Source organism: Pleurodeles waltl, chromosome 3_1 (genome assembly GCF_031143425.1).
Source record: "Pleurodeles waltl isolate 20211129_DDA chromosome 3_1, aPleWal1.hap1.20221129, whole genome shotgun sequence".
NCBI lineage: Eukaryota > Metazoa > Chordata > Amphibia > Caudata > Salamandridae > Pleurodeles > Pleurodeles waltl.
The window spans coordinates 4,639,405-4,663,958 of record NC_090440.1 but is presented as its reverse complement, the minus strand read 5'-3'; the positions used below and the strand labels follow the sequence as shown (position 1 = coordinate 4,663,958).

Below are 24,554 nucleotides of genomic sequence, written 5' to 3'. Positions count from 1 at the left end.
CCCATTCTAAATCTGGTATTGGGGAGCCAATTCCATGCATCCTGGGGGCTCCACCATGGACCCCCAGTACTGCCAAACCAGCTCTCTGAGGCTTGCACTGCAGCTACAGCTGCTGCCACCTCACAGGCAGGGTTCTACCCTCTTGCCGTCCTTGCAGCTCAGTCCCAGGAAGGTAGAACAAAGCATTTCCTTTCAGAGCAGGGTGTTACACCATCTCCCTTTGGAAAAAGGTGTTACAGGCTTGGGAGGGGTAGCCTCCCCGAGCCTCTGGAAATGCTCTGAAGGGCACAGATGGTGCCTTCCTTGCATAAGCCAGTCTACACCAGTTCAGGGACCCCCAGTCCCAGCTCTGGCGTGAAACTGGACAAAGGAAAGGGGAGTGATCACTCTCCTGTCCATCACCACCCTGGGGGTGGCGCCCAGAGCTCCTCCTGTGTGTCCCAGACTTCAGCCATTCAGGACACTCTGGAGGCCTCTGAGTTGCCAGTGACAGCAGGTGACGTCAGAGACCCCTCCTGATAGGTTCATACCTGATAAGGTAGCCAATCCCCCTCTCAGGGCTATTTAGGGTCTCTCTTGTGGGTTCCTCTTCAGACTCTGCTTGCAAGTTTTCATCAGGAATCCTCTGCAACTACTACTTCATCCTCTGACCTCGGATCGACCGCAGACTGCTCCAGGAACCGCTGTAACTGCAACAAAGTATCCTGAAGGGCTACTTTGACTCTGCAACCTCAGCTCCAGCCAGCAACTGCAACAGTTTCCACGGTGTGCACGCTCTGGGGACTCCCTGTCTTCACCCTGCACCAGAAGGACCGAAGAAATCTCCTGTGGAGTGACAGAGTCACTTCCTTGTTCCAGCAGGCGCCTTCTAAGTCAACGACCGGTTCTTTTGGACTCCTCCCGTGGTGACGAGCGTGCTCCATGGAACACAGGTGGTGGACCCCTTCGACACAGACAGTCCTAACTTCCTGCTGTCCCATTTTGGAGGAGGTAAGAGATTGCCTTCTCCGTATACAACAGTACCCCTGTGCACCGCGTCATCTTCGACTACTGAAGCCTCTGAGCACTATTTGCAAGAATTCTTCGTGCACAGCCTGGCCCAGGTCCCCAGCACTCTATCCTGCGACACTCTACTCGCTGAGTTGTTCTCTGGCGGTGTGGGGCCTTCTTTTGTAGTGCTGCAACAACCGCAATTTGCACCTTCTTTGTCCCCCCGTGACCTGGGACCACCGTGGGTGCAACCGTAATTTGCACCTTCTTTGTCCCCCCGTGACCTGGGACCACCGTGGGTGCTGCCTGGTCATCTGTGGGTTCCCTCCAGTGTTGGGAACCCACTCTGCCTCCTCAGTCAGAGTTGGGGCCCCCCAGGTCCCTCCTGGGTCCACGCACCGCCATTTTAACGCAATCTGCCACATTGCTTGAACCAAGGCTTGTTGGACGAATCCAGCGCTGCAACTCGTCTGCACCCAACATCTCCACGTGGGACATCCTTTGGATGACGCAGGACACCCCAGTCATCTTCCTTGGTGCTCTTCTGCAGTCTTCTTCCAAGCGGAGACTCCTCTTTTGCGCCATCTTCTAGGTTGGCCGGGGCTCCTGTCCTTCCTGGAATCTTCTGCGACTTCTGGACTTGGTCTCGTCTCTTCACAGGTCTTCAGGTCCAGGAATCCACCATTTGTTGTTTGCAGTCTGGCTTGGTTCTTGTAATAACTCTAATCACGACTTGTAGTGTGTCCTAAGGAAACGTGCTGTACTTTACTCCTACTTTCCTGTGCTCTGGGGTGGGGTATTTTACATACCTTTGTGGTATTCTTACTCTCCCAGCGATTCTCTACACGACACTTGTCTAGGAGGGAATGTGTGATTCAGATTCCACTTTCTTAGTAAAAGGTTTGTGTTGCCCCAGACCCATTTTTTAGGGTTGAGCCTGAGTTGCATGCGCTCACGCATCGCAGCGAGACGCTTTAGTATTTAGAAAAGGGCTCGGAGCCCTGTCAACGTCACGTCCGTGTTTTTCATTGGTTCGTGTGCTTGCCTATTAAAATCTGCTTGCTTTCATTAGTCGAAGGCATGCATACGTCATGCCTTTTGCGGTGGCTAGCCCTCCTCTAGCGCATCGACCAAGTACAGAAAACATGCGAGGCTCACTTTTTTCTGTCCGGCTCGTGGACTACTTTTTCTCTAATTTACTAGCGCGATTTCGCTTGGCAGAAGTCGAGCGCTTTACATAGTTAAATGCACTTTTTCGGGTTACGTGCATAAATGCACTTTTGCCGATAGGTGAAAAGTCGGGGTATGAGTTTACAACGCTGTCAGCTCTAAAATGAGCAAACACGAGACCCGTTGCATTGCAAATGCTTGTTTATATTGCATTCTATAGCATTTCCTATTGTTTGCACTATCCTATGACTATTTACTTACCTTATTTTGGTGCCTAGTGTATATATTGTGTATAAATCTTACCTCCAGAAGGAGTATTGCCTCTAAGGTATTTTTGGCTTTGTGTCACTAAAATAAACTACCTTTATTTTTGGTAACACTGAGTATTGTCTTTACTTGTGTATAAGTACTGTGTAACTATAAGTGGTATTGCAGGAGCTTTGCATTTCTCCTAGTTCAGCCTAAGCTGCTAGAACACTACTACATTTCACTAATAAGGGATAACAGGACCTGATATAAGGTGTAAATACCCAAGGTACCCACTACAAGCCACGCCAGCCTCCTACACATGTTGCTTCTAAACACAGCAGCTATATTGGAACAGTAAAGTAACAATAGCCTATGTACAACACTACACACCAATCGGGATTTCCAGTTTAACCCCTCTCCCCCAATCTGTGTCTGCTGGGCCTGCACAAGCATGGTGCGGCTCAGAAACGACAGATATATTTGTGGACTTGGTGTTGATTCTCGCTCGCAGGCAAATAACCATGAGCTGGAAATCAACTTGCAGTCCGAATGTGAATAGATGGGGTTGGAATTCCTAAACTGGGCGGAATGCGAGAGGAGGGCGATTCGAAGGGAGGAGACTAGGGGCGTACATAAAGCGCTGATCCTGCCTGCATGTGATACTGTGCTGTTGGTTTGCTCCAGATTGGACCCCGGTGGGTGCTTCTAGAGGATGGGCCCCACTCAGGAGCTCCTTCACCAGCTTTCACGACGCAGGACACGATCCCGCTCTTTGAGGAGCCTCTTTGAATGGTCTTGAGTGCAGGACTGTGGCTGGCTCTGTGCAGATGGACGGGAATGGTATGAAGATGGGCGAGCACAATCCCGGATTGATTGGTATACAGAGCCCCCCTGCAATACCGCTGTGAATGGAAGTTATCCACTGGGGCATCCCTGTCTGCCCTTTCTTTCTGGTTTGCCTTCTGATAGTATTGATTAGTTGGATGCCGCGTCACTGCCCCTCCACCTTGATGTGTCCGATGGGTACGTTGATATTGCCGACCAGTGCCCTGCACTGTAAACAGTTTTGTTTCAATAAAATGTAAATAAACTTTTTTTTAAAGTGTACGCAGCAGCACTATGACATCTTCTACTTTTACTCATCTTCAACAGGTTTGTTGTGTGGCTGGTTTATCGCAGACGGGTAAGTGGGTTAATGCAAGAATAAACCAGTGGGTGGAAGAATGAGTACAGCATCCAATGATGAGTAACAGAGTCCATATCTGAGGACTCATTGACAAGCTGCACTCAGTGACTTAAGAGGTACTTTCAGTTAAAAACATCCCTTTGTTTTTCATGGCTTGTTAACTCACTTCAACATTTACACAGATAATGTGCCTGGTAAAATGTATTGACTACATGTACTAAGGCCATCAATGCTACTCAACATATCAGGAATTCATAATGTTATTTCACCAAGTTACTAAACAGATGGTGTCTACGCCCATCGGGAAGCACTCTTGAAGGCCCGTAGACACAGCACAGGAAACACACGTCTCTAAAAGAGGAGATAATTTCCAACCCTCAAACACAAACATCAAATAGATTCAAACAGAACCGTGCTCACCATAAGCAAACAGACCGGGCAGCTGATTTACCTGTCGCCCAAACATGTTGCGACCCAAAGAAGGCGGAAGAGGCTCATGTCCCACCTGCAAGAAGAGAGAAGTTAAATGAAAGGCACTGCAGAGGGAAGAAAGCAGTATCAGCAACAGAAGCAAAGCTTCCTCGCAGGCCGGCGAGCAGCATGCAAACGGCAACCATGCACACAATGGCACATTTGGGCCAAACAAACCTACAGCGCCTCACATTAACTACTGGGAGCACAGAAGCATCTTGTGTTCTGAGGAGTTAACAGAGGCATATCCACACCACAGTTTAATAAACTGTTTTTGTTCCCCATCAACACCAAGACCTGGTACTCCTCCCCCCCCCCCCCCCCCAACCAACCGATGCAAGACCCAGGACCTCCTAACCATCAGAAAGCACCTAAAACCTAAAAAAATGGCTTTTCGAGCAGTAACATGGGTTATTAGACGTAACTTCTGTTTCGTGCTATGCCCAGCCCCTCACTCCAGTCTCTTCAATAATTTGAACTCATAACATCCTGATGGAAGAGGAAAGTGAGGGGCATGTTCCAATGAAAACTGTTATCCCACATAAATCTCAGCCTTCTTTTTTAGATAAATTTTAGATTGAGTCTACCTTCTAGCACAAGATGCCTCGTTGCAAAATAATACCTATTGTCAGTTTACTAAGGTCTTACTGTGGGCTAAACCCCGGCCATTACTCACCATTTGTTGGCTATATCATCACTCATTTGCTTGCTTCTTATTCAATGACTTGCCTAGTCCATCCTGTAACGGCCCCTACCCTAAAGCACTGCCTCTTTACCCATGTCTTCTCCCCTTTTGCTTTCTGGGTACTGCATTTTTTGTTTCTGCTTAAGCACTCCATGCCCCTCAGGCTGTTCTTTTTTTTGCTTAAGATCTCCACAAGTGCATGTGTTTTCCAGCTGTCTCCCCTTTGGCCTTCTCGCCTCCCTCCCATGTTACTTTCCGATGCCTTTATGCTTCTGTGAAGTCTCTGCTTTTCCATTTCCTCCCCTCAACCACTACTATGCTGCCCATCACCCATTCAACAGCTTTACAAGTCATCTCTAGAAAGGCACCAGAACTGTTTTTTGGGGCAATTGTCCAGGGAAGAGCTAGAACACTACTCTCATGGTTAGATTTCACCCACAAAAAGGACTTCTGACCCGCATTCGTGTGGTTTGTTCCAAAAACCACAATGGGCAACCACCTTCTCCAAGAGATAAAGCTTTGTTTTTGAAATTATGTCGATCAGTTACCGTTGTAAACTTAGCTCTTAATGCCTCATCTATGAGCACATGCAAGGGCTAGCTGGCTTTTGGTTACAGAAGCCAAATAGATGCAATGTGTTTATTTACTAAAGATGTGCCCTTAGCAAAGCAGAATGTAAGCTGCCCGAGTATCATTACATTTTATGAGGGCAGGTGTTGCTGAAGAAAGGCAAAATCCCTGGCATAACTGCAATTATGTTTTCAGTGTGTAGTGTAAAGTGCAAATATCCACAAGGGCTGAGCACAACAGGACAGGACAGGTTCAGATCTGTCCTAGTGACATCGTGGTGCAGAAATGCAACCATGAACTCTGTGCTGGCCTCACCTCAACTCTCCACAGAGTCCCTGCTATTCTGAGGGAAGTAATTACAGGTTGCAAATGCTTTCACCACTAGAAATGTTATTTCCAGTTGCTTGGGGCTGGCTCAGACCCAGCGATTGCTGCAGTTAACTCTTCATTAGCCAACTCTGGCATCAGGGATGTTCATTCAACGGCTCGCAGCTGAGCAGTTCAGTTCAGAAGAGAAAGGCTGCTATTACTACAAGTAACCAAACAAGGCTTACGCATAAGAATTCAAAGACCAGACCACCAGCAATTTTCCTTAATTTGTCTGAACAAGATGACTTGAGAAAAGTTCTTCAGCCACAGAAAAGGCACTGAAAGCAAGACTGCATGGAATCTGAGGGGACAGCCTCAGGGCGCTCCAATACCCTGGGAGGATTATCAAAGGTGGCAGGGAAGCGAAAAACATGATGTAGATACAACGTGGCTTGTGCTGCACAGGAATCCGGTCGATACAACATTTTATACATCTTTTGGAGGAGTTAAAGCATAATTCAAGATTTATTAACTGAACCAGCATCGCAAGCAGTGCCCATTTCACCCAAGGGAGAAAGGAACCACCACCTCACCCTCACACCATAACAGGAAAAACAGACTCATTGGACAGCGAATGCAGAGCCGGGGACCGCTGGCCATATACAGGCACCAGCAGCCACACTGCTTCTTAAAACACTTTAAAAAGTAAAGAGGAACTGAACAAAACAACGATGCAGAATTGTGAGGTGTACAGAAACGGGGGAGGAAAAGAAGTGTAATCCGTTTGAGAAACTGTAAATCAAGCTGCAGCGGGTGGACCAAGTAAGAGTCACTAATCAAGACATATTGAAGGCGCACCGGAGGCACAAGTAGAGCTGAAAAAGTCACCATGCTATACGGTAGAAAAAGTTTTTAAAAAGTAAGTGATAGTAAAGGCAATGACAAGTGTCCCACAGAGAAACGAGAACTGAAGAAAGAACAATTGTAAAAAGTTGACTGGTTCATGGGAGAGGCAAGAACGACAAGCAGAAGTCCTAAGAGAAAGACTGAGCCGCCAGCACTGCCAGGATGGAGCCTCAGGGTGACAAGTGCTGACGGGCATTAGAGCTAAGCTCAAGGGCCCCTGGGGGAGAGAAGTGGTGGCTGCTGGGCACTCCATCTGCAGTCCATGAAGGCCTCCCACATGGAGGTGGTTCTTGCAGCTTTGATCCTCTTCGCTGCTTTGGCCGATCGTTGCAGCGGCCTCACACGGGAGAAGCGCAGCTTATTAGATATGGCAGCAACGCTCTGGTGTTATCGGAATCGTCTCGGGATCTCACTGCTGGGAATTAACCTCTATGGATGTTACTGTGGAACAGGGGGATCTGGAGCAACCGTGGATTCTGTGGATCAATGCTGCTTCCTCCATGACTGCTGCTATCATCACTCCAGAGTGTTTCTCAAGTGCCGCAGCAGAGTCAAGTGGAAAAATTATGCCTTCAGGTGCAAAGGAGCCCAGACACACTGCTTGTCAAAGGGCATCTGTAGCCGCACGGCCTGTGAGTGCGATAAACAGTTTGCAGAGTGTCTAACAAAAGCAAAGCCCAACGTGGCACATTTTTTCTACAACAAGCAACAGATGTGCCCAGGACCAAAGAGCACCTGCCCAGGTATCTTTCCAAATCGGTCAGAGATTTTAAGCTGGCCACTGAGTACTTCAATAACTCCGAATCAATCACAGCCTAAACGCCAGCCACCAGAAAAATGAAACGCGCAGACGTCTGACAAGTGGACATATATTTTCATCACCATCCGGTCTCACAAACTCGAGCAAAAGCCTGGAAGCTACATCAAGAGCTGAACCTCTACCACACGCAATGACTGTTCTCTCAACAAACTATCAGCGAGGAGCTTAAAGCACAGAAAAAGTCACTACATGATTCAGAAGGCGGCAGCATCTATACCTACACAAAGAAGGCCCCTAACAGACTTTAAAGAAAACAAAAACACACAGACATTCTGGCTCCGATCAAAAAGGTTCATTCAGACAAAACATCCGTAATGGACGTCAAGTACAGGTCATGGTCTCCAGCCGAAGAAAAACATGGTAGAAGTGTTAAAGCGCTCATCTGCAATCATAGCTAGTGCATAGAGGCTTGACGTGTGGTTCCAAGCACAGATACCAACAGTTCAACCTTGACAAGCACTGGTAAGTGGCCTTTGAGCGGTGAACGCCATCCATTTCTCAAAATCTGGCCAATTAACTCAGCAGATGTGGAATAATTCGCAAAGGGACGACTGAGCTGTGAGCCTACAGAGGCTGCTTCACTAAAGCAAAAGACTCGAAGTATGGATACCAAGCATCTCTTGCATAAATATCAGGCACTGCACTCAAAGCAGACATGGACTCCTAGACAAAGACTGAGTGAGGAGCAGATACTGACCAGTCGTTCAAAGGATAAGCCAACAATGCATTAGTCTACCAATCAATGCCTGAAAGATACTGACAGTGACTGGGCTTCAAGCAGATACCAACCACCTCAGAGACAGAGCACAGGCCCCTGTTCCCCAGGCACCATCATCAGTGCACAGGCACTGACTCTTCTGACCACCCGGTTTCATTTCTTTCTTTCTGGACATAAAGCAGCATCTTTCCTGCTCTTCCACACCCGCACCTCCAGAACTGCTACCATTACATTTCAGAATTACGAAACATATGTGCTTCGTTTTTGCTTTCCTACCTGGTCAATGTGTACATTTTACGGGTATTTTCGATTTGCTGTATTACAAAGAAATGACACAATTTCACTTTTCCTGTAAGCCCAGCACACTTGTCACACGACTCAATTTACTTTTTTTGGAAAGTGAAATAAGTTTGTAAATGAGAGATGCCCACGTCCAATAAACAAGCAGCAATTTGTCAGACAGAAGTCTGCCACTTGACCTCAGTATCTGAATCAGTAAATGTGACAAGAAACACAGAATTTGAAGGCTTGTTTATTCACAGTTCGTACTTTTGTGACCCACCAAAAATTGGCTGGGGACCGACGTTGTGGGAGCCCTTCCCTAGCTTTTATCAGAGTAACCTTTGGTTTCTGGGTGCAGGTTCCTGCCCAGGAGGCCCATTCACTTGTAGAAATGTTTTAAAGACTTCCAAGCGCTATGGCATGTGCGCCCCTCTCGAGCAATCTGCCGTAAGCTTCTGGCTCAGCCAGGCCTCGGTATAATAGTGCTTGGGGGTCCAAACGTGCTTCTAGTCATGAAAATCTACTCTCAGGGAAGCGCATTGTACGGAGCCAGCAAGGGCAGGTAGCTGCCTGTGTACAAATACTGACGCACAAACGCTGCGAAGCCTGCCTCCCGCGCCTTGTGCTCGCGTCCCCCCAGCGCCTTGTGGTCGCGTCCCCCCAGCGACGGGGCTCGCGTCCCCCCAGCGCCTTGTGCTCGCGTCCCCCCCAGCGCCTTGTGCTCGCGTCCCCCCCAGCGCCTTGTGCTCGCGTCCCCCCCAGCGCCTTGTGCTCGCGTCCCCCCCAGCGCCTTGTGCTCGCGTCCCCCCCAGCGCCTTGTGCTCGCGTCCCCCCCAGCGCCTTGTGCTCGCGTCCCCCCCAGCGCCTTGTGCTCGCGTCCCCCCCAGCGCCTTGTGCTCGCGTCCCCCCAGCGACGGGGCTCGCGTCCCCCCAGCGACGGGGCTCGCGTCCCCCCAGCGACGGGGCTCGCGTCCCCCCAGCGACGGGGCTCGCGTCCCCCCAGCGACGGGGCTCGCGTCTCCCCGGCGACGGGGCTCGCGTCCCCCAGCGACGGGGCTCGTGTCCCCCGGGGCTCGTGTCCCCCAGCGACGGGGCTCGCGTCCCCCAGCGACGGGGCTCGTGTCCCCCGGGGCTCGCGTCCCCCCAGCGACGGGGCTCGCGTCCCCCCAGCGACGGGGCTCGCGTCCCCCCAGCGACGGGGCTCGCGTCCCCCCAGCGACGGGGCTCGTGCTTATAACCCCCATGAATGCAGCGCTGGCCCCGCGTGCAGCGCTGGAAGCCGGGCCTACTGGCTTTGTCCCCCCCCCCCCCGGGCAGGTGACACCTGCAGCCGCCGGCGGAGAGACGAGCGCCCGTGTCAGCTCCGCCTCCGCCCGCGCCGTGATCTAGAGCTGCAGAGGAAGCGGCGGGGGCTGTCCCACGGGGAGCCCCGGAGGGGCCGGTGAAGCCGCTCCCAGGGCAGAGGTGAGCCCCTCGTCCCCCCCCGGGCGCCGCTCACCTGCACCAGCACCTTGACGTACATGAGCGGGTGCGAGAGCAGCGTCAGGCCGGAGCCCAGCAGCACCTGGCTGAACGTGTCCGCCATCTTGGGTCTCACGGGTCACGTGACGGGGTCACGGTCTGAAGGAGAACGTGACCCGCCCGGCGCCGCGTCGTGACGTCACCGCGCCTGTCCAACCGCCCCGGAGGAGCGCGCCTCCCTGCGACGTCATGACGCGGCCCGGCGCTGCGTCGTTGCCCGGATACCGCGTCCTGCAGGAGGGAGCGGAGGCTGCTCTGAGGGTAAGTGATAGTGACTGAGCGCCGACTGAGCCCCGGGGATGTGTGACTGAGCACTGAGAGTGACCGTGACTGATCACTGAGACTAACTTATCACTGAGTGTGACGGACTGAGCACTGACACTGACTGAACACAGAGTGACTGATTACTGCGACTGGCTGAGTGACTGAGCGCTGAGAGTGATTGAGAGTGGCCGAGCACTGAGAGTGACTGAGCACTAAGTGAGCACCGACGGTGACTGATTGACTGAGCGTAAGCGACCACTGAGACGGAGGACTGAGTGACCACCGGGGGTGAGCGAGCATTGACTGAGTGTGAGTGAGTGGCTGAGCACTCAAGAGTGACTGAGCACTCAGAGTTATAATCATTGAGCGTGAGTGTGATTGATGACTAACTGAACACGCTGAGTGACTGATCATTGACCGAGCACTGAGTGATACTGAGCACTGACAGCACCAACAGATTGAGCTCTGAGTGTGACTGAGCATTGAATGATACTGAGCACTGACTTAGCACCAAGAGTGGGTGAGCACTGAGTGTGCGAGAGGAGTGAATGTGAGCGAGCACTGAGTGATACTCAGCACTAAGAGTGAGTGAGAGCTGAGTGTGAGTGAGCACTGAGTGTGAGAGATGAGTGAGTGTGAGTGAGCTCTGAGTGTGAGAGAGGAGTGAGTGAGCTCTGAGTGTGAGTGAGCTCTGAGTGTGAGAGAGGAGTGAGTGTGAGTGAGCACTGAGTGTGAGAGAGCAGGAGTGAGCTCTGAGTGTGAGAGAGCAGTGAGTGAGCTCTGAGTGTGCGAGAGGAGTGAATGTGAGCGAGCACTGAGTGATACTCAGCACTAAGAGTGAGTGAGAGCTGAGTGTGAGTGAGCTCTGAGTGTGAGAGAGGAGTGAGTGTGAGTGAGCACTGAGTGTGAGAGAGCAGGAGTGAGCTCTGAGTGTGAGAGAGGAGTGAGTGTGAGTGAGCACTGAGTGTGAGAGAGCAGGAGTGAGCTCTGAGTGTGAGAGAGCAGTGAGTGAGCTCTGAGTGTGAGAGAGCAGTGAGTGAGCTCTGAGTGTGAGAGAGCAGTGAGTGAGCTCTGAGTGTGAGAGAGGAGTGAGTGTGAGTGAGCACTGAGTGTGAGAGAGCAGGAGTGAGCTCTGAGTGTGAGAGAGCAGTGAGTGAGCTCTGAGTGTGAGAGAGGAGTGAGTAGATAGATTAAAGGGGACTGTAAAAGAAAGCCCTGTTATATTGAAGCGTCTTGAAAAGAATCAGTTAAACGCTTTGCCAATAAGCTTTATTAAGGCTATTTTTTTCTTCATTTTTTTGTTACTTGTTTTTTTGGGAAGACGTTTTCATACTATCAAAAGCTTTCATACTAGTCTAGAATTTTGTGCGCATAAGTTTGGTTTGGAAGGTTTAATTTATCGTTGGAGCAGAGCGTGTGGGCACCTATGTTTACAAGTTACTTTCCGTGCGCAACAATGTAGGGGCGTTTGCTTTATATATCACTTTCGGTCATGAAGGCAACCTGACCACACCTGACAACATTGTAGCAAATATAAAATAAATACTATAACAAATAGCTAACATGCACTGTTTTGGATATAAAATCTGTCTTCCAGAACAATTTTTTAAAGTACTTTAATGGCTGCAAACTGCCATCTTGGTGGCACCTTCTGCTAACTTGGCGTTAATTTTAATAGTGGGTTGCATTCTGGGCCTTGTAGTTTTGCCTCAAACGTTGCCTTTTAATTCCCAGTATGTAAAGCAAATGTGGTAGCCTCCCCCCCCCCCCACCGACAGAACTATCTCAACAAGCGCAGCTGTTAACTGACCAGTTATTATATGTCAGTCGTGCTTTAAAGCGACCCCCAAAAGTACGACTAGGCTTGGGGTCCTTTTTATATAATGGACAAAGTTAACACGTGAGAAGTAATGTCTTTTTGTGCGCTGCAATGTAGCAGTGATTTCTTTCGCAGCTGGCTTTTTTTAGTACGCCATAAAATCGACAACAAAAGTCTTAGCAGCTTATGCTGCAAACTCCCATCTTTGTAGTCAGCGCGCTGCATTCTGGGCCTTGTAGTTTTGCTTCAAACCTTGGCTTTAAAATCCCAGCATGTAAAGAGTATGTGATGACCCTTTGCTTCCTCTCCCCCACACAGAACTCTCACAACAAGCTCAGCTTTTGAATGTCCAAACGTTGTTAGTCCTGGTGCTTTTGGTACCTAAACATTCCGTCTCCCTAACGACCTGTGGGGACAGAAGGGATTGATTCTCACAGCTATTTGCCCTTCAGGCTTAATTCACATTAAAAATAGATGCTTTTTCCGAGTGTAACCATGGTTCATATATCTAACCCCAAATAAAACCAAGAAAACAATTGTAATGTGCACCTGCAGACATTGTCATTTACATATTGGGGAGCAAAACGATTTTCCGATCTGCAAACCTGGGAAAGTGATGTTACTTTTCTGTGTTTTTCCTCAGTGAACAATTGAACGTCCATCCCCATAGTTGCAAAAGCTGAAAAGGAACTTATCAGCCAATGCCACCAAGTGGCATACTGAGTGTTTGCTCATGGAACATAGGTGGCCTGCAAGCAAAATTGGAAGACTCTGCGGTCAACCAATTTCTAGGTTCCCACAATATTATAATGATACAGGAATCTTGGGCCCAAGTGTCTGTCCCTCTTACTGGACACAAAGAATATATGAAACCAGCAGAGAAAATCAGTAGATCTGAAAGGGCAAAGGGGGGCCTAGTGACATACATTAGTACTAACCTCCTAGCGAAAATATCAGAACCTATTAGGGAGGACTCACCTTTTTTGCTGGTACGATTGGTTGGCTGGGGGAAAACACTCAGGTACCGCTAATATTAGTTAATATATACATTAACCCAAAAAAGAAAAAAAAATCAAAGCTAACAACCTGATAAAAAAGCTACTTTACATAAAAAGCACAATATTTCCGGCACTCTGGTTGATCTCGGGTGATTTCAACCATAATTTATTCCATAGTCCAGATGAAGAACACAGTCAAGTGGTAGTAGTGCCAAGTCAAATCATCCCATCGAACATAAAGAAGGACAAATTGGGGGAGAAGTTAATAAAGAGATGTGAGATCTCTTCTCCTTAAATGGACGGATTCCGGCCAACACGCCCCCTGCTTGGACAAGATCTGACGGGAAAATCGTATCGTACCTGGATTACACGTTGGTTAATTTACACTGTATAACCTGGTGAGGGATTTCAAAATCCTGGAGCGGGCAGAAAGCGATCATAACTCACAGATAATTCAGATACAGGCCACAGGGTGTAAGTTGGAAAAAGTGGAATACCTTATGGGGGAAGTTGGCACTGAAAACCTCAAACGACTAAAATGGTCCGCCAACACTATTAAAACCCAAGCGGAAGAGGCCCTGCGGAGACTGGAACTCATAAATATGGGTACTACAAATCTGACCTCGGCCTAGGAGGTCTTTACCAAGGATCTCACTAACCAGTACCCTTTGGAAAAAAACAGAAAGGGAGTCAAATTGGGGTATTGGAAGGGCGCATAGTGGCCCCATGCAATCCGTACACATGTAATCTTCTTAAGCAACTGCAAAGAGCTGCTGAGGATGGAGCTCTCCTCAGCACACTCCGGGAGCAAAGGAAACTTCTAAAAAAGGAAAAATGGTGCTTTAAAAATCTCCAGCAGGAAATACTTTGGGCTAAACTACATTATGCAGCAGGTTTATTGGACTCAAAAAAAATTTGGAGGTTGATTAACAATATCGGAAAAGGCCCAAAATCCGCCGCATATAATGCTAATATAACTGAAGAAGTCTGGGCCAGCTTCTTGAAAACACATTTCCGGGAAAGCAACACCGGAAGAGAAATGCAAACTCCATGGGAGAAAGACGACATGAATACCCTGGAGATCTCTGTGACACAGATAACAAATGGCCCAAATGGTTTACCATAAGCAGTATTCAAAGAATCAACGAAAAGATGAGCAGTGTTTCTGGCAGCGTTATTTAACTATGTTTTGTCAACTGGAAATGCTCCGGCAAATGTAACGGCTCAATAATCCATCCGATATACAAAGGGGGAACGGCTGCCTCCCCAAACAATTATAGACTAATCGCCTTCCGAGATGTGGATCTTAAATACTTCTCTACATGCTTGCTGCGGCACTTAGAATCATGGGCAGTCAAAAATTGCAAGCTTCCAATAAATCAAACAAGCTTTGTGAAAACCAAGGGACAATAACGAACCTCCTGGCTCTGGGTCTGATCTTCAAAAGGCCAAAGGCAACCAGAATTCCACTATATATGTGCTTTGTTGACTTTAAAGCAGCATTTGACTGTGTACCCCGTAGTAACTTATGAACAAAAATACAGCTATGGGTTCTTCCCCCAAATATTCTAAATGCTATAAAACTATTGTACTCGGATGCATGGGTTAAGGGTAAACTTGGGGACGGCACACATCTATCCAGGGCTGTCAAAACAGCAGTCGTCTGAAACAAGCCTGCATCCTAGCTCCAATACTTTTTACTATTCATATTGCAGATCTCTCTACAAGGCTAAATAGTCTATCTGCCCACTCACCCACCCTAGGGGGATATCAGCTATCCAACATACGTTACGCAGGCGACCTGCTCCTGTTAAGTAATACCAGAGTAGGAACGCGTAAACTGTTGGATAGCCTAGGAGAGTTTACTAAAGTAAAAGCGGTGGCGATAAATGAGAACAAAACTACAATTATTGCCCTCAATCACAGGCCCTCTAATCAATGCAATTGGTACCTAAATGGTAAGACAGTAGAGGAGGTGGCTACCTATAGGTACCTAGGGGTCACAATAGACTCAAGCAGAAATTATGCATGTCACAGGGAAGGGATAACGAACAAGGCACATTCACCTATTCACGCTTTTGAAACTATAGCTAAGATAATTCGTGGGCACTCCCTTAAGCCCTTAACAGCAGTAATGAAAGTAGAACTACTGGCAGCATTGGCTTATGGTACTGAGATGATGAGGGGGATGGAGTCAACTCTCTTGGATAGACTCCTGGTAAAATCATATAATCACGTTTTCCAACTACTACCCAGAGCGGCTTCACCAGCCCAGGCCAGATTAGAATCCTCCCTAGTAAAGCAGACTATAGCTAGACTGGCGGCACTTGTCAAATGCTGTCATAAGTTGCGGCAAGCCTCTGATGGGACGCTGGCTAAACTAGTATGGCGGGAAATCAACCTAGAAAGGGGCAGCAGTAACTATAAGGAATACCTGGAAATAGGCCTTAAGCGGTTAGATCTGGCTGATGCTTGGGATCTGTTACTGTCTTGTCCAGTATTTAAGAAGGTGGTGAATAAATCAAGTAAATTGCATAGCTGGCTAGAAGACATGGAGGAACTGGCCAAAAGGTTGCATGGCTCGTTAGTCCTTAAATCGTATACAATACAGAGGGAATCATTATTGATGGCTGCACCCTGCGCCCTGAGAATTAAACAACGTTTTTTAAAACTAAGGTTGGGGGAGATGCCCATGTTAGACTTTTTGCCCAAATGGAAGAATGAGACACAAAGTGCCAATCAGGAATGTTGTCTATGCCACCAGGCTGTAGAGACATTGGAGTACTTGGTTTGCATTGGCCCAGCCCTGGTGACTCAAAGGAAAAAATGTTGAAGAATTAATTTAACAACCTAGGGATCAGAACATGTAGACATGCCTTAATTGAATTGCTCGATCCCAAGAATGAGATTCTAAACATTAGCCTGGTTCAATTTATGGAGACTTTTACCTCACTTACCCCTGTACCCCGCATAATCTTAGTGACGGTGTAGGGATTGTGTGTTAGTACAATTTTATTAATGGCCCTTCGGGGGGTCGGGGGTTTAGGAACCACATAAATAAGTGCCCAGCCATGCTTTTAAAACATGTTACACATTTGTACACCTACAGATAGTCATACGAGGAGCTCACAGGGCTCATATGTCGTTGTAATCAAGATTGTAATGATGCTTGCACCTATAAATAGCCACTTGAGGGGTTTATGTGTCCATTGTATAGACTTTGTCCTCTTAACATTCAATTACAATTTTAACTATGTTTTATATTTGTAAACCAGCCAAATGAGGAGTGTACGTATTATGTATTATCAAAGGTTATAATGGTTTGGATCATTCCATGGAGAGGGATGGCTTTTATGGTTTTATGGTTTTTATTAACTAATAAACGAATATTTGACTGACCATAGTTGCATAAGATTCACTCCAGCATTACATTTTAATGTCAGGTGACAATATGCAAGGGTAGCGGGATTTACACACATTAGAATATCAGTGCTTAATTTGTAAATTTAACCGTGCCAAAAGCTCCTCTTAAAACACACAGCTGCTTCATTTAAATGTGCGAGAGCTGAATACTGAGGCAGTGTAATCCTGAAACCATCTCGGGCCTCTTTTACCCATTTACAGCCACTCCCTGCCCTCCAGCTCCCTCTTGCAGCTTTCTGCTTTCTCCTTTTGTGGCACTTTTACTCTTCTTCTGTCTTTCCCATATGTGTCTTTTACTCAGTAAATGCTTGACACAGAAAAATAAGTGCTGGCCCTCAAAAATAAGTGCTGGTGGCCCGCACCGGAAACCATTGGCTCAAATTAAGCACTGGATTACCTTTACTGAATGCTTAGCAGTCATACATCCTGCTGTTAATGCTTGCAAAAGTGTGCTACGAGCGCAAATGGCTTAATGAATCGGGTCCTTAAACATACAATGATTTTTTTAGCATTTCAGGACAGGACTACCATGAAAGTTTGCAAACATAGATAAAGTCACGTGTTTCTGGTTTTTCACAAACACTACCCATTTCCACCCAGATAGAGATTTACTCCAAATTCAAGGCTGAATTAAATCCATTTGCAATAAGCAGAAAATACCCCCAAATCTGTGCAAGTATAAGTGTAGAAGTTTTTTCACAAGGAAAATATAAAAAAAGATAGAAAGCGCATGGCAGCTGCACGAAGATTTTTGCACGAGCAGCTTTATTCGTTGAGCAAGTGTACTTTTGGAAACTGGGAACAGAGGGTTACTGGAAGCCTTTATGGATCCCAAACTTTAAAGGCAAGAGGTAGCCTGCAGGTGTAAATCTCTGACACCTGGACCCTAAATGTTGAATATTCCTCAAACCAATGCAAAACGTAGCCGGCGTTGTACACTGTACAACAGCCAGGCTGTGGCTCTGTTCCAGATGTTTGCAACATGCACACCATTAAACTGGTCTGGAGTCACTGAAGGTGATGTAAAGCCTAACCCTTGGCATACAAACGGTTAAAAGTCTCAAAGAGAGAGCACCTCTTACAACAGCATTCTGGCGATATTGAAACCATTCAGTAGCAACCGTTTCATGACTCATTACTACACCCAATATTTATTTTTATGCAAGCATAATGCCATTTGATCCTGATTATGGGGTTTTACCTTTGTTGCATGTGCTGTTTTTCACCTAAACAAACTGACTGTCCCTATCTTCCTTTCTATCTATTCTGTGCAGGTCTCACCCCTATCTAGCCACCGTGCCACATAAGTCCACTATACAAATACACACCACACAATTCCACAACTAACAATTCCAATACAACCCACATAATTCCAGTCCACTCCACATACATCCACTACACTCCAAACCAAGCAACATAGATAAAAGACATTGGGGGTCATTACGACCTCTGCGGTCAGCGATAATGTGGCGGTAAGTACTGCCAACAAGCTGGTGGTACATACCGCCATTTATGACATTAACGGATTGGCTGAAGCCAATCCGCCAATGTACCACTCAGACTTCCACAGCGGTAACAGCCGCCGGGCTGCAGATATCCATCTCTAGCCCGGCGGGCGCCATTGTGCCGCCTGCTGGATTATGACCCCACCTACCGCCATGGTTTTTGTGGCGTTGGTAACACCATAAAACCATGGCGGTAGGCCATGTCAGTGACAGGGAATTCCTTCCCTGTCACTGATAGGGGTCTCCCCCCCTACCTCTCCATATCCCTCCTAAATCCACGCCCCCCTTCACACACACACACACACACACACACACACTGATTCACACATACATACATGCATGAATACATCCAATCGCAGACACATCCGTACACCCTTCAAACATACACGCAGACACGCATTCACATTTCACAACATACACGCACCCACACGTCTGTACATTCAACAATAAACACATACATGCACACACCCCCACCCCCACACACAACTCCCCCCAACCCCCCTCCCCTGTCGGAGACCAAACTTACCTGGATCCAGAGGGTCTTACGACAGGAGACGGGATGGGGCACTGCTACCGCTAGCAGCGCCCACCAGCAGAACACTGCCAGGCTGTATTATTTGTCATAATACATCTGGCGCGGTCGGCCAGTATGGCCACAGCCGGATTTCCGCCATTCTTGTGGCAGAAATCCGTCTGAGGTCATAATATGGCGGACTGCTGGTAGCCACCGTGACGATCTTCTGGTGGCCGTCGCCACGGCGGTAGGCAGTTTTTACCGCCGATGCTGTAATGAGGGCCATTGTCATTTACAATACCAATAGCTCTAACTCTCGTAAATGCGAGACCCATTGCATTGCAAATGCTTGTTGTTCTTTCTTTGATAAATGTTCTGATGTTATGGATATGTCTATTGATAGCTCAGTGGGGCTTTGTCTCTGCTGGGCGAGTATTTCGCCACATAATCACAGCACCGGCCATATAGGAGCACAGCATCAATATATGTATTGATGTCATAATCACAGTTATGTCAATGTACTTGTAAGGGCTCTAGGGCTAAAATGAATGCAGTTATTTGTCAAAAGAGGATCTCATGAGGCACATACAACACAAGTGGATCTCATGAGGCACATACAACACAAGTATCTCATGAGGCAAATACAACACAAGTGGATCTCATGAGGCACACACAACACAAGAGGATCTCATGAGGCACACACAACACAAGAGAATCTCATGAGGCACACACAATGATCTCATGAGGAATGTGCAACACAAGAGAATCTCATGGGGCACCCACAACACAAGAAGATCTCATGAGGCACACACAACACAAGAGGATCTCTTGAGGCATGCACAACACAAGAGGATCTCAATAGGCACACACAACACAAGAGGATCCTATGGGACACACACAATACAAGAGGATCTCATGAGGCACACACAGCACAAGAGGATCTCATGAGGCACACACAACACGAGGATCTCATGAGGCATACACAACAATCTCATAAGGCACACAACACAAGAGGATCTCATGAGTCACACAACACAAGAGGATCTCACAAGGCACACACAACACAAGACGATCTCATGAGGCATACACAACAATCTCATAAGACACATAACACAAGAGGATCTCATGAGTCACACACAACACAAGAGGATCTCATGAGGCACACACAACACAAGGGATCCTGAGCCACCTCCCTACTACCTACCACACAGATCCTGTGCACCACCTCCCCAGTGCAGGCATCCCGAAGCACCTCCCTGCACCGACCTACCACACAGATCCTGTACACCACTGCCATAGTGCAGAGATCCGGTGCACCCCCTCCCCATTGCAGACATCCTGAGGCACCCCCCTGCACCTACCTACCACACAGATCTTGTGCCCACTGCCACAGTGGAGAAATCCTGTGCACCCCTCCCCATTGCAGACATCCTGAGGCACCTCCCTGTACCTACCACCACCCCTCTACTTACCTCACAGATCCTGTTTACCACCCTGCTACCTACTTACAGGTTATGTACACCAACGCCCCAGTTCACAGGTCCTCAGGCAGCTTTCCGCTACCTAACTCACAGATCCTGTGCACCACCGCCCCAGTGCAGAGCTCCAGAGGCACCACCTCGCTACCAAGCACACAGATCCTGAAACATCACTTTACTACCTAGCACACAGCAGTGGTGCCTTGTGTTGGGGCGACCACCTCACATAATATACCATTCACTCAGTCCAGAGAGCCTGTGCACCACCTCCTCAGTGCAGAGATCCTGAGGCACTACCTCGCTACCTACTACACAGATCTGGTGCTACGTACTGCGTTGGACTTCTTACCTCTGGATACCGAGTTGGCGAATACACCAGGTCTTCTACAAGTTCTGGATACTCCCAGATAAGGGCGACCCCTTCGAGTAGCCACGGTGCCGCTTGACAGGCTACGCCAAAGCAGACCTTACCCTCCAGAAGGAGTCCCAGAGGGAAAAAAAAACAACACTGGGGAAAAACCTCTAACAGGAACTCCTGAAGAAAAAACAGGACTTGACAACAGGAACAAAAATAGGCAAAATCTCCCAAGGCAAAAAGCAGGCACAAAGAACAGGCAAAATCTCCCAAGGCAAAAGCAGGAACAAAGAACAGGCAAAATCTCCCAAGGCAAAAGCAGGAACAAAGAACAGGCAAAATCTCCTAAGGCAAAAGCAGGAATAAAGAACAGGAGTGAACAGCACAACCAGAAGGAAGTGTTTGCAACGCCAGGTAGAACAAGACTGACTGACTTATATTCTGAGAAAAGGGAAGTGACATGTAGGAAGTTGGCTCTGTATGCACTATTTCAAAGTAAGGAATAGTATGCACAGAGTCCAAGGGTTCCCCTTAGAGGTAAGATAGTGGCAAAAAGAGATAATACTAATGCTCTATTTTGTGGTAGTGTGGTCGAGCAGTAGGCTTATCAAAGGAGTAGTGTTAAGCATTTGTTGTACATACACACAGGCAATAAATGAGGAACACACACTCAGAGACAAATCCAGCCAATAGGTTTTGTTATAGAAAAATATCTTTTCTTAGTTTATTTTAAGAACCACAGGTTCAAATTCTACATGTAATATCTCATTTGAAAGGTATTGCAGGTAAGTACTTTAGGAACTTTGAATAATCACAGTAGCATATATACTTTTTACATAAAACACAATAAGCTGTTTTAAAAGTGGACACTGCAATTTTCACAGTTCCTGGGGGAGGTAAAGTATTGTTATTTTTAGCAGGTAAGTAAGTCACTTACAGGTCTCGGTTTTGGGTCCAAGGTAGCCCACCGTTGGGGGTTCAGAGCAACCCCAAAGTTACCACACCAGCAGCTCAGGGCCGGTCAGGTGCAGAGGTCAAAGAGGTGCCCAAAACACATAGGCTTCAATGGAGAGAAGGGGGTGCCCCGGTTCCAGTCTGCCAGCAGGTAAGTACCCGCGTCTTCGGAGGGCAGACCAGGGGGGTTTTGTAGGGCACCGGGGGGGGACACAAGTCCACACAGAAAGTACACCCTCAACAGCGCGGGGGCGGCCGGGTGCAGTGTGTAAACAAGCGTCGGGTTCTCTGTAGATTTCAATGGGAGACCAAGGGGTCTCTTCAGCGGTGCAGGCAGGCAAGGGGGGGGGCTCTTAGGGGTAGCCACCACCTAGGCAAGGGAGAGGGCCTCCTGGGGGTCACTCCTGCACAGAAGTTCCGATCCTTCAGGTGCTGGGGGCTGCGGGTGCAGGGTCTTTTCCAGCCGTCGGGAAAGTAGAGTTCAGGCAGTCGCGGTCAGGGGGAGCCTCGGGATTCCCTCTGCAGGCGTCGCTGTGGGGGCTCAGGGGGGACAACTTTGGTTACTCACGGTCTCGGAGTCGCCGGAGGGTCCTCCCTGAGGTGTTGGTTCTCCACCAGTCGAGTCGGGGTCGCCGGGTGCAGTGTTGCAAGTCTCACGCTTCTTGCGGGGATTTGCAGGGGTCTTTAAATCTGCTTCTCTGTAACAAAGTTGCAGTTCTTTTGGAGCAGTGCCGCTGTCCTCGGGAGTTTCTTGTCTTTCTTGAAGCAGGGCAGTCCTCTGAGGATACAGAGGTCGCTGGTCCTTTGGAAAGCGTCGCTGGAGCAGGTTTCTTTGGTAGGCAGGAGACAGGCCGGTAAGACTGGGGCCAAAGCAGTTGGTGTCTTCTGTTCTTCTTCTGCAGGGGTTTTTCAGCTCAGCAGTCCTCTTCTTCTTGTAGTTTCAGGAATCTAAATTCTTGGGTTCAGGGAAGCCCTTAAATACTGAATTTAAGGGCGTGTTTAGGTCTGGGGGGTTAGTAGCCAATGGCTACTAGCCCTGAGGGTGGGTACACCCTCTTTGTGCCTCATCCCAAGGGGAGGGGGCCACATCCCTAATCCTATTGGGGGAATCCTCCATCTGCAAGATGGAGGATTTCTAAAAGTTAGAGTCACTTCAGCTCAGGACACCTTAGGGGCTGTCCTGACTGGCCAGTGACTCCTCCTTGTTATTCTCATTATTTCCCCCGGCCTTGCCGCCAAAAGTGGGGCCGTGGCCGGAGGGGGCGGGCAACTCCACTAGCTGGAGTGCCCTGTGGTGCTGGAACAAAGGAGGCTCACCGCCAGGTGTTACAGCTCCTGCCTGGGGGAGGTGTTAGCATCTCCACCCAGTGCAGGCTTTGTTACTGGCCTCAGAGTGACAAAGGCACTCTCCCCATGGGGCCAGCAACATGTCTCGGTTGTGGCAGGCTGCTGGAACCAGTCAGCCTACACAGATAGTCGGTTAAGGTTTCAGGGGGCACCTCTAAGGTGCCCTCTGGGGTGTATTTTACAATAAAATGTACACTGGCATCAGTGTGCATTTATTGTGCTGAGAAGTTTGATACCAAACTTCCCAGTTTTCAGTGTAGCCATTATGGTGCTGTGGAGTTCGTGTTTGACAGACTCCCAGACCATATACTCTTATGGCTACCCTGCACTTACAATGTCTAAGGTTTGGCTTAGACACTGTAGGGGCCCAGTGCTCATGCACTGGTGCCCTCACCTATGGTATAGTGCACCCTGCCTTAGGGCTGTAAGGCCTGCTAGGGGGGTGACTTATCTATACTGGCATAGGCAGTGAGAGGCTGGCATGGCACCCTGAGGGGAGTGCCATGTCGACTTACTCATTTTGTTCTCACCAGCACACACAAGCTGGCAATCAGTGCGTCTGTGCTGAGTGAGGGGTCTCCAGGGTGGCATAAGACATGTTGCAGCCCTTAGAGACCTTCCCTGGTATCAGGGCCCTTGGTACCAGGGGTACCATTTACAAGGGACTTATCTGGATGCCAGGGTGTGCCAATTGTGGATACAAAAGTACAGGTTAGGGAAAGAACACTGGTGCTGGGGCCTGGTTAGCAGGCCTCAGCACACTTTCAATTCAAAACATAGCATCAGCAAAGGCAAAAAGTCAGGGGGTAACCATGCCAAGGAGGCATTTCCTTACACAACCCCCCCCCCCCCCCAAAACAAAAGAGGATGAGACTAACCTTTCCCAAGAGAGTCTTCATTTTCTAAGTGGAAGAACCTGGAAAGGCCATCTGCATTGGCATGGGCAGTCCCAGGTCTGTGTTCCACTATAAAGTCCATTCCCTGTAGGGAGATGGACCACCTCAACAGTTTTGGATTTTCACCTTTCATTTGCATCAGACATCTGAGAGGTCTGTGGTCGGTTTGAACTACAGAGTGAGTACCAAAGAGGTATGGTCTCAGCTTCTTCAGGGACCAAACCACAGCAAAGGCCTCCCTCTCAATGGCACTCCATCGCTGCTCCCTGGGGAGTAACCTCCTGCTAATGAAAGCAACAGGCTGGTCAAGGCCATCATCATTTGTTTGGGACAAAACTGCCCCTATCCCATGTTCAGAGGCATCTGTTTGCACAATGAATTGCTTGGAGTACTCTGGAGCTTTTAGAACTGGTGCTGTGCACATAGCTTGTTTCAGGGTGTCAAAGGCCTGTTGGCATTCTACAGTCCAGTTTACTTTCTTGGGCATTTTCTTGGAGGTGAGGTCTGTGAGGGCTGTCACAATGGATCCATATCCCTTCACAAACCTCCTATAGTACCCAGTCAAGCCAAGGAATGCCCTGACTTGAGTCTGGGTTTTTGGAGCTGCCCAGTACAGAATAGTCTGGATCTTAGGCTGGAGTGGCTGAACTTGGCCTCCACCTACAAGGTGTCCCAAGTAAACCACAGTTCCCTGCCCTATCTGGCATTTGGATGCCTTGATAGAGAGGCCTGCTGATTGCAGAGCCTTCAAAACCTTCTTCAGGTGGACCAGGTGATCCTGCCAGTTGGAGCTAAAGATAGCAATATCATCAAGATAAGCTGCACTAAAGGACTCCAACCCAGCAAGGACTTGATTCACCAACCTTTGGGAGGTGGCAGGGGCATTCTTTAAACCAAAGGGCATAACAGTAAACTGATAATGCCCATCAGGTGTGGAGAATGCTGTTTTCTCTTTTGCTCCAGGTGCCATTTTGATTTGCCAGTACCCTGCTGTTAAATCAAAGGTACTTAAGAATTTGGCAGCACCTAATTTGTCAATCAGCTCGTCAGCTCTAGGAATGGGATGGGCATCTGTCTTGGTGACAGAATTAAGACCTCTGTAGTCCACACAAAACCTCATCTCT

General features: G+C 48.4%; 3 protein-coding genes across 4 annotated transcripts in view; 2 read left to right on the top strand and 1 right to left on the bottom strand.

Moving 5' to 3' along the window:
- The window catches only part of MTCH2 (mitochondrial carrier 2), a 96,552-nt gene extending 86,553 nt beyond the window's left edge, over positions 1-9,999 (bottom strand). The window contains exons 1-2 of the mRNA XM_069221605.1: positions 9,855-9,999; positions 4,016-4,100 (exon numbers count right to left, since the gene is read on the bottom strand). Coding sequence (XP_069077706.1) covers positions 4,016-4,100; positions 9,855-9,941 — 172 coding nt within the window. The 5' untranslated portion in view covers positions 9,942-9,999. The remainder of the gene's footprint in view (positions 1-4,015; positions 4,101-9,854) is intronic.
- LOC138285952 (phospholipase A2 crotoxin basic subunit CBb-like) lies at positions 5,848-8,298 on the top strand. Its single transcript, XM_069226470.1, has one exon. The coding sequence runs from the start codon at positions 6,799-6,801 to the stop codon at positions 7,375-7,377; it is 579 nt and encodes a 192-aa protein (XP_069082571.1). The 5' UTR covers positions 5,848-6,798; the 3' UTR covers positions 7,378-8,298.
- A 48-nt stretch (positions 10,000-10,047) lies between the features above and the next one.
- Positions 10,048-24,554, top strand: part of AGBL2 (AGBL carboxypeptidase 2) — a 466,988-nt gene continuing 452,481 nt past the window's right edge. For both annotated transcript variants that reach the window (XM_069221603.1, XM_069221604.1), the window contains exon 1: positions 10,048-10,138. The gene's annotated coding sequence lies outside the window, so the exon portion shown is untranslated. The remainder of the gene's footprint in view (positions 10,139-24,554) is intronic.

Coding starts and splice junctions, on each gene's coding strand:
- LOC138285952 (XM_069226470.1), top strand. CDS start 6,799: ATGAAGGCCTCCCACATGGAGGTGGTTCTTGCAGCTTTGATCCTCTTC.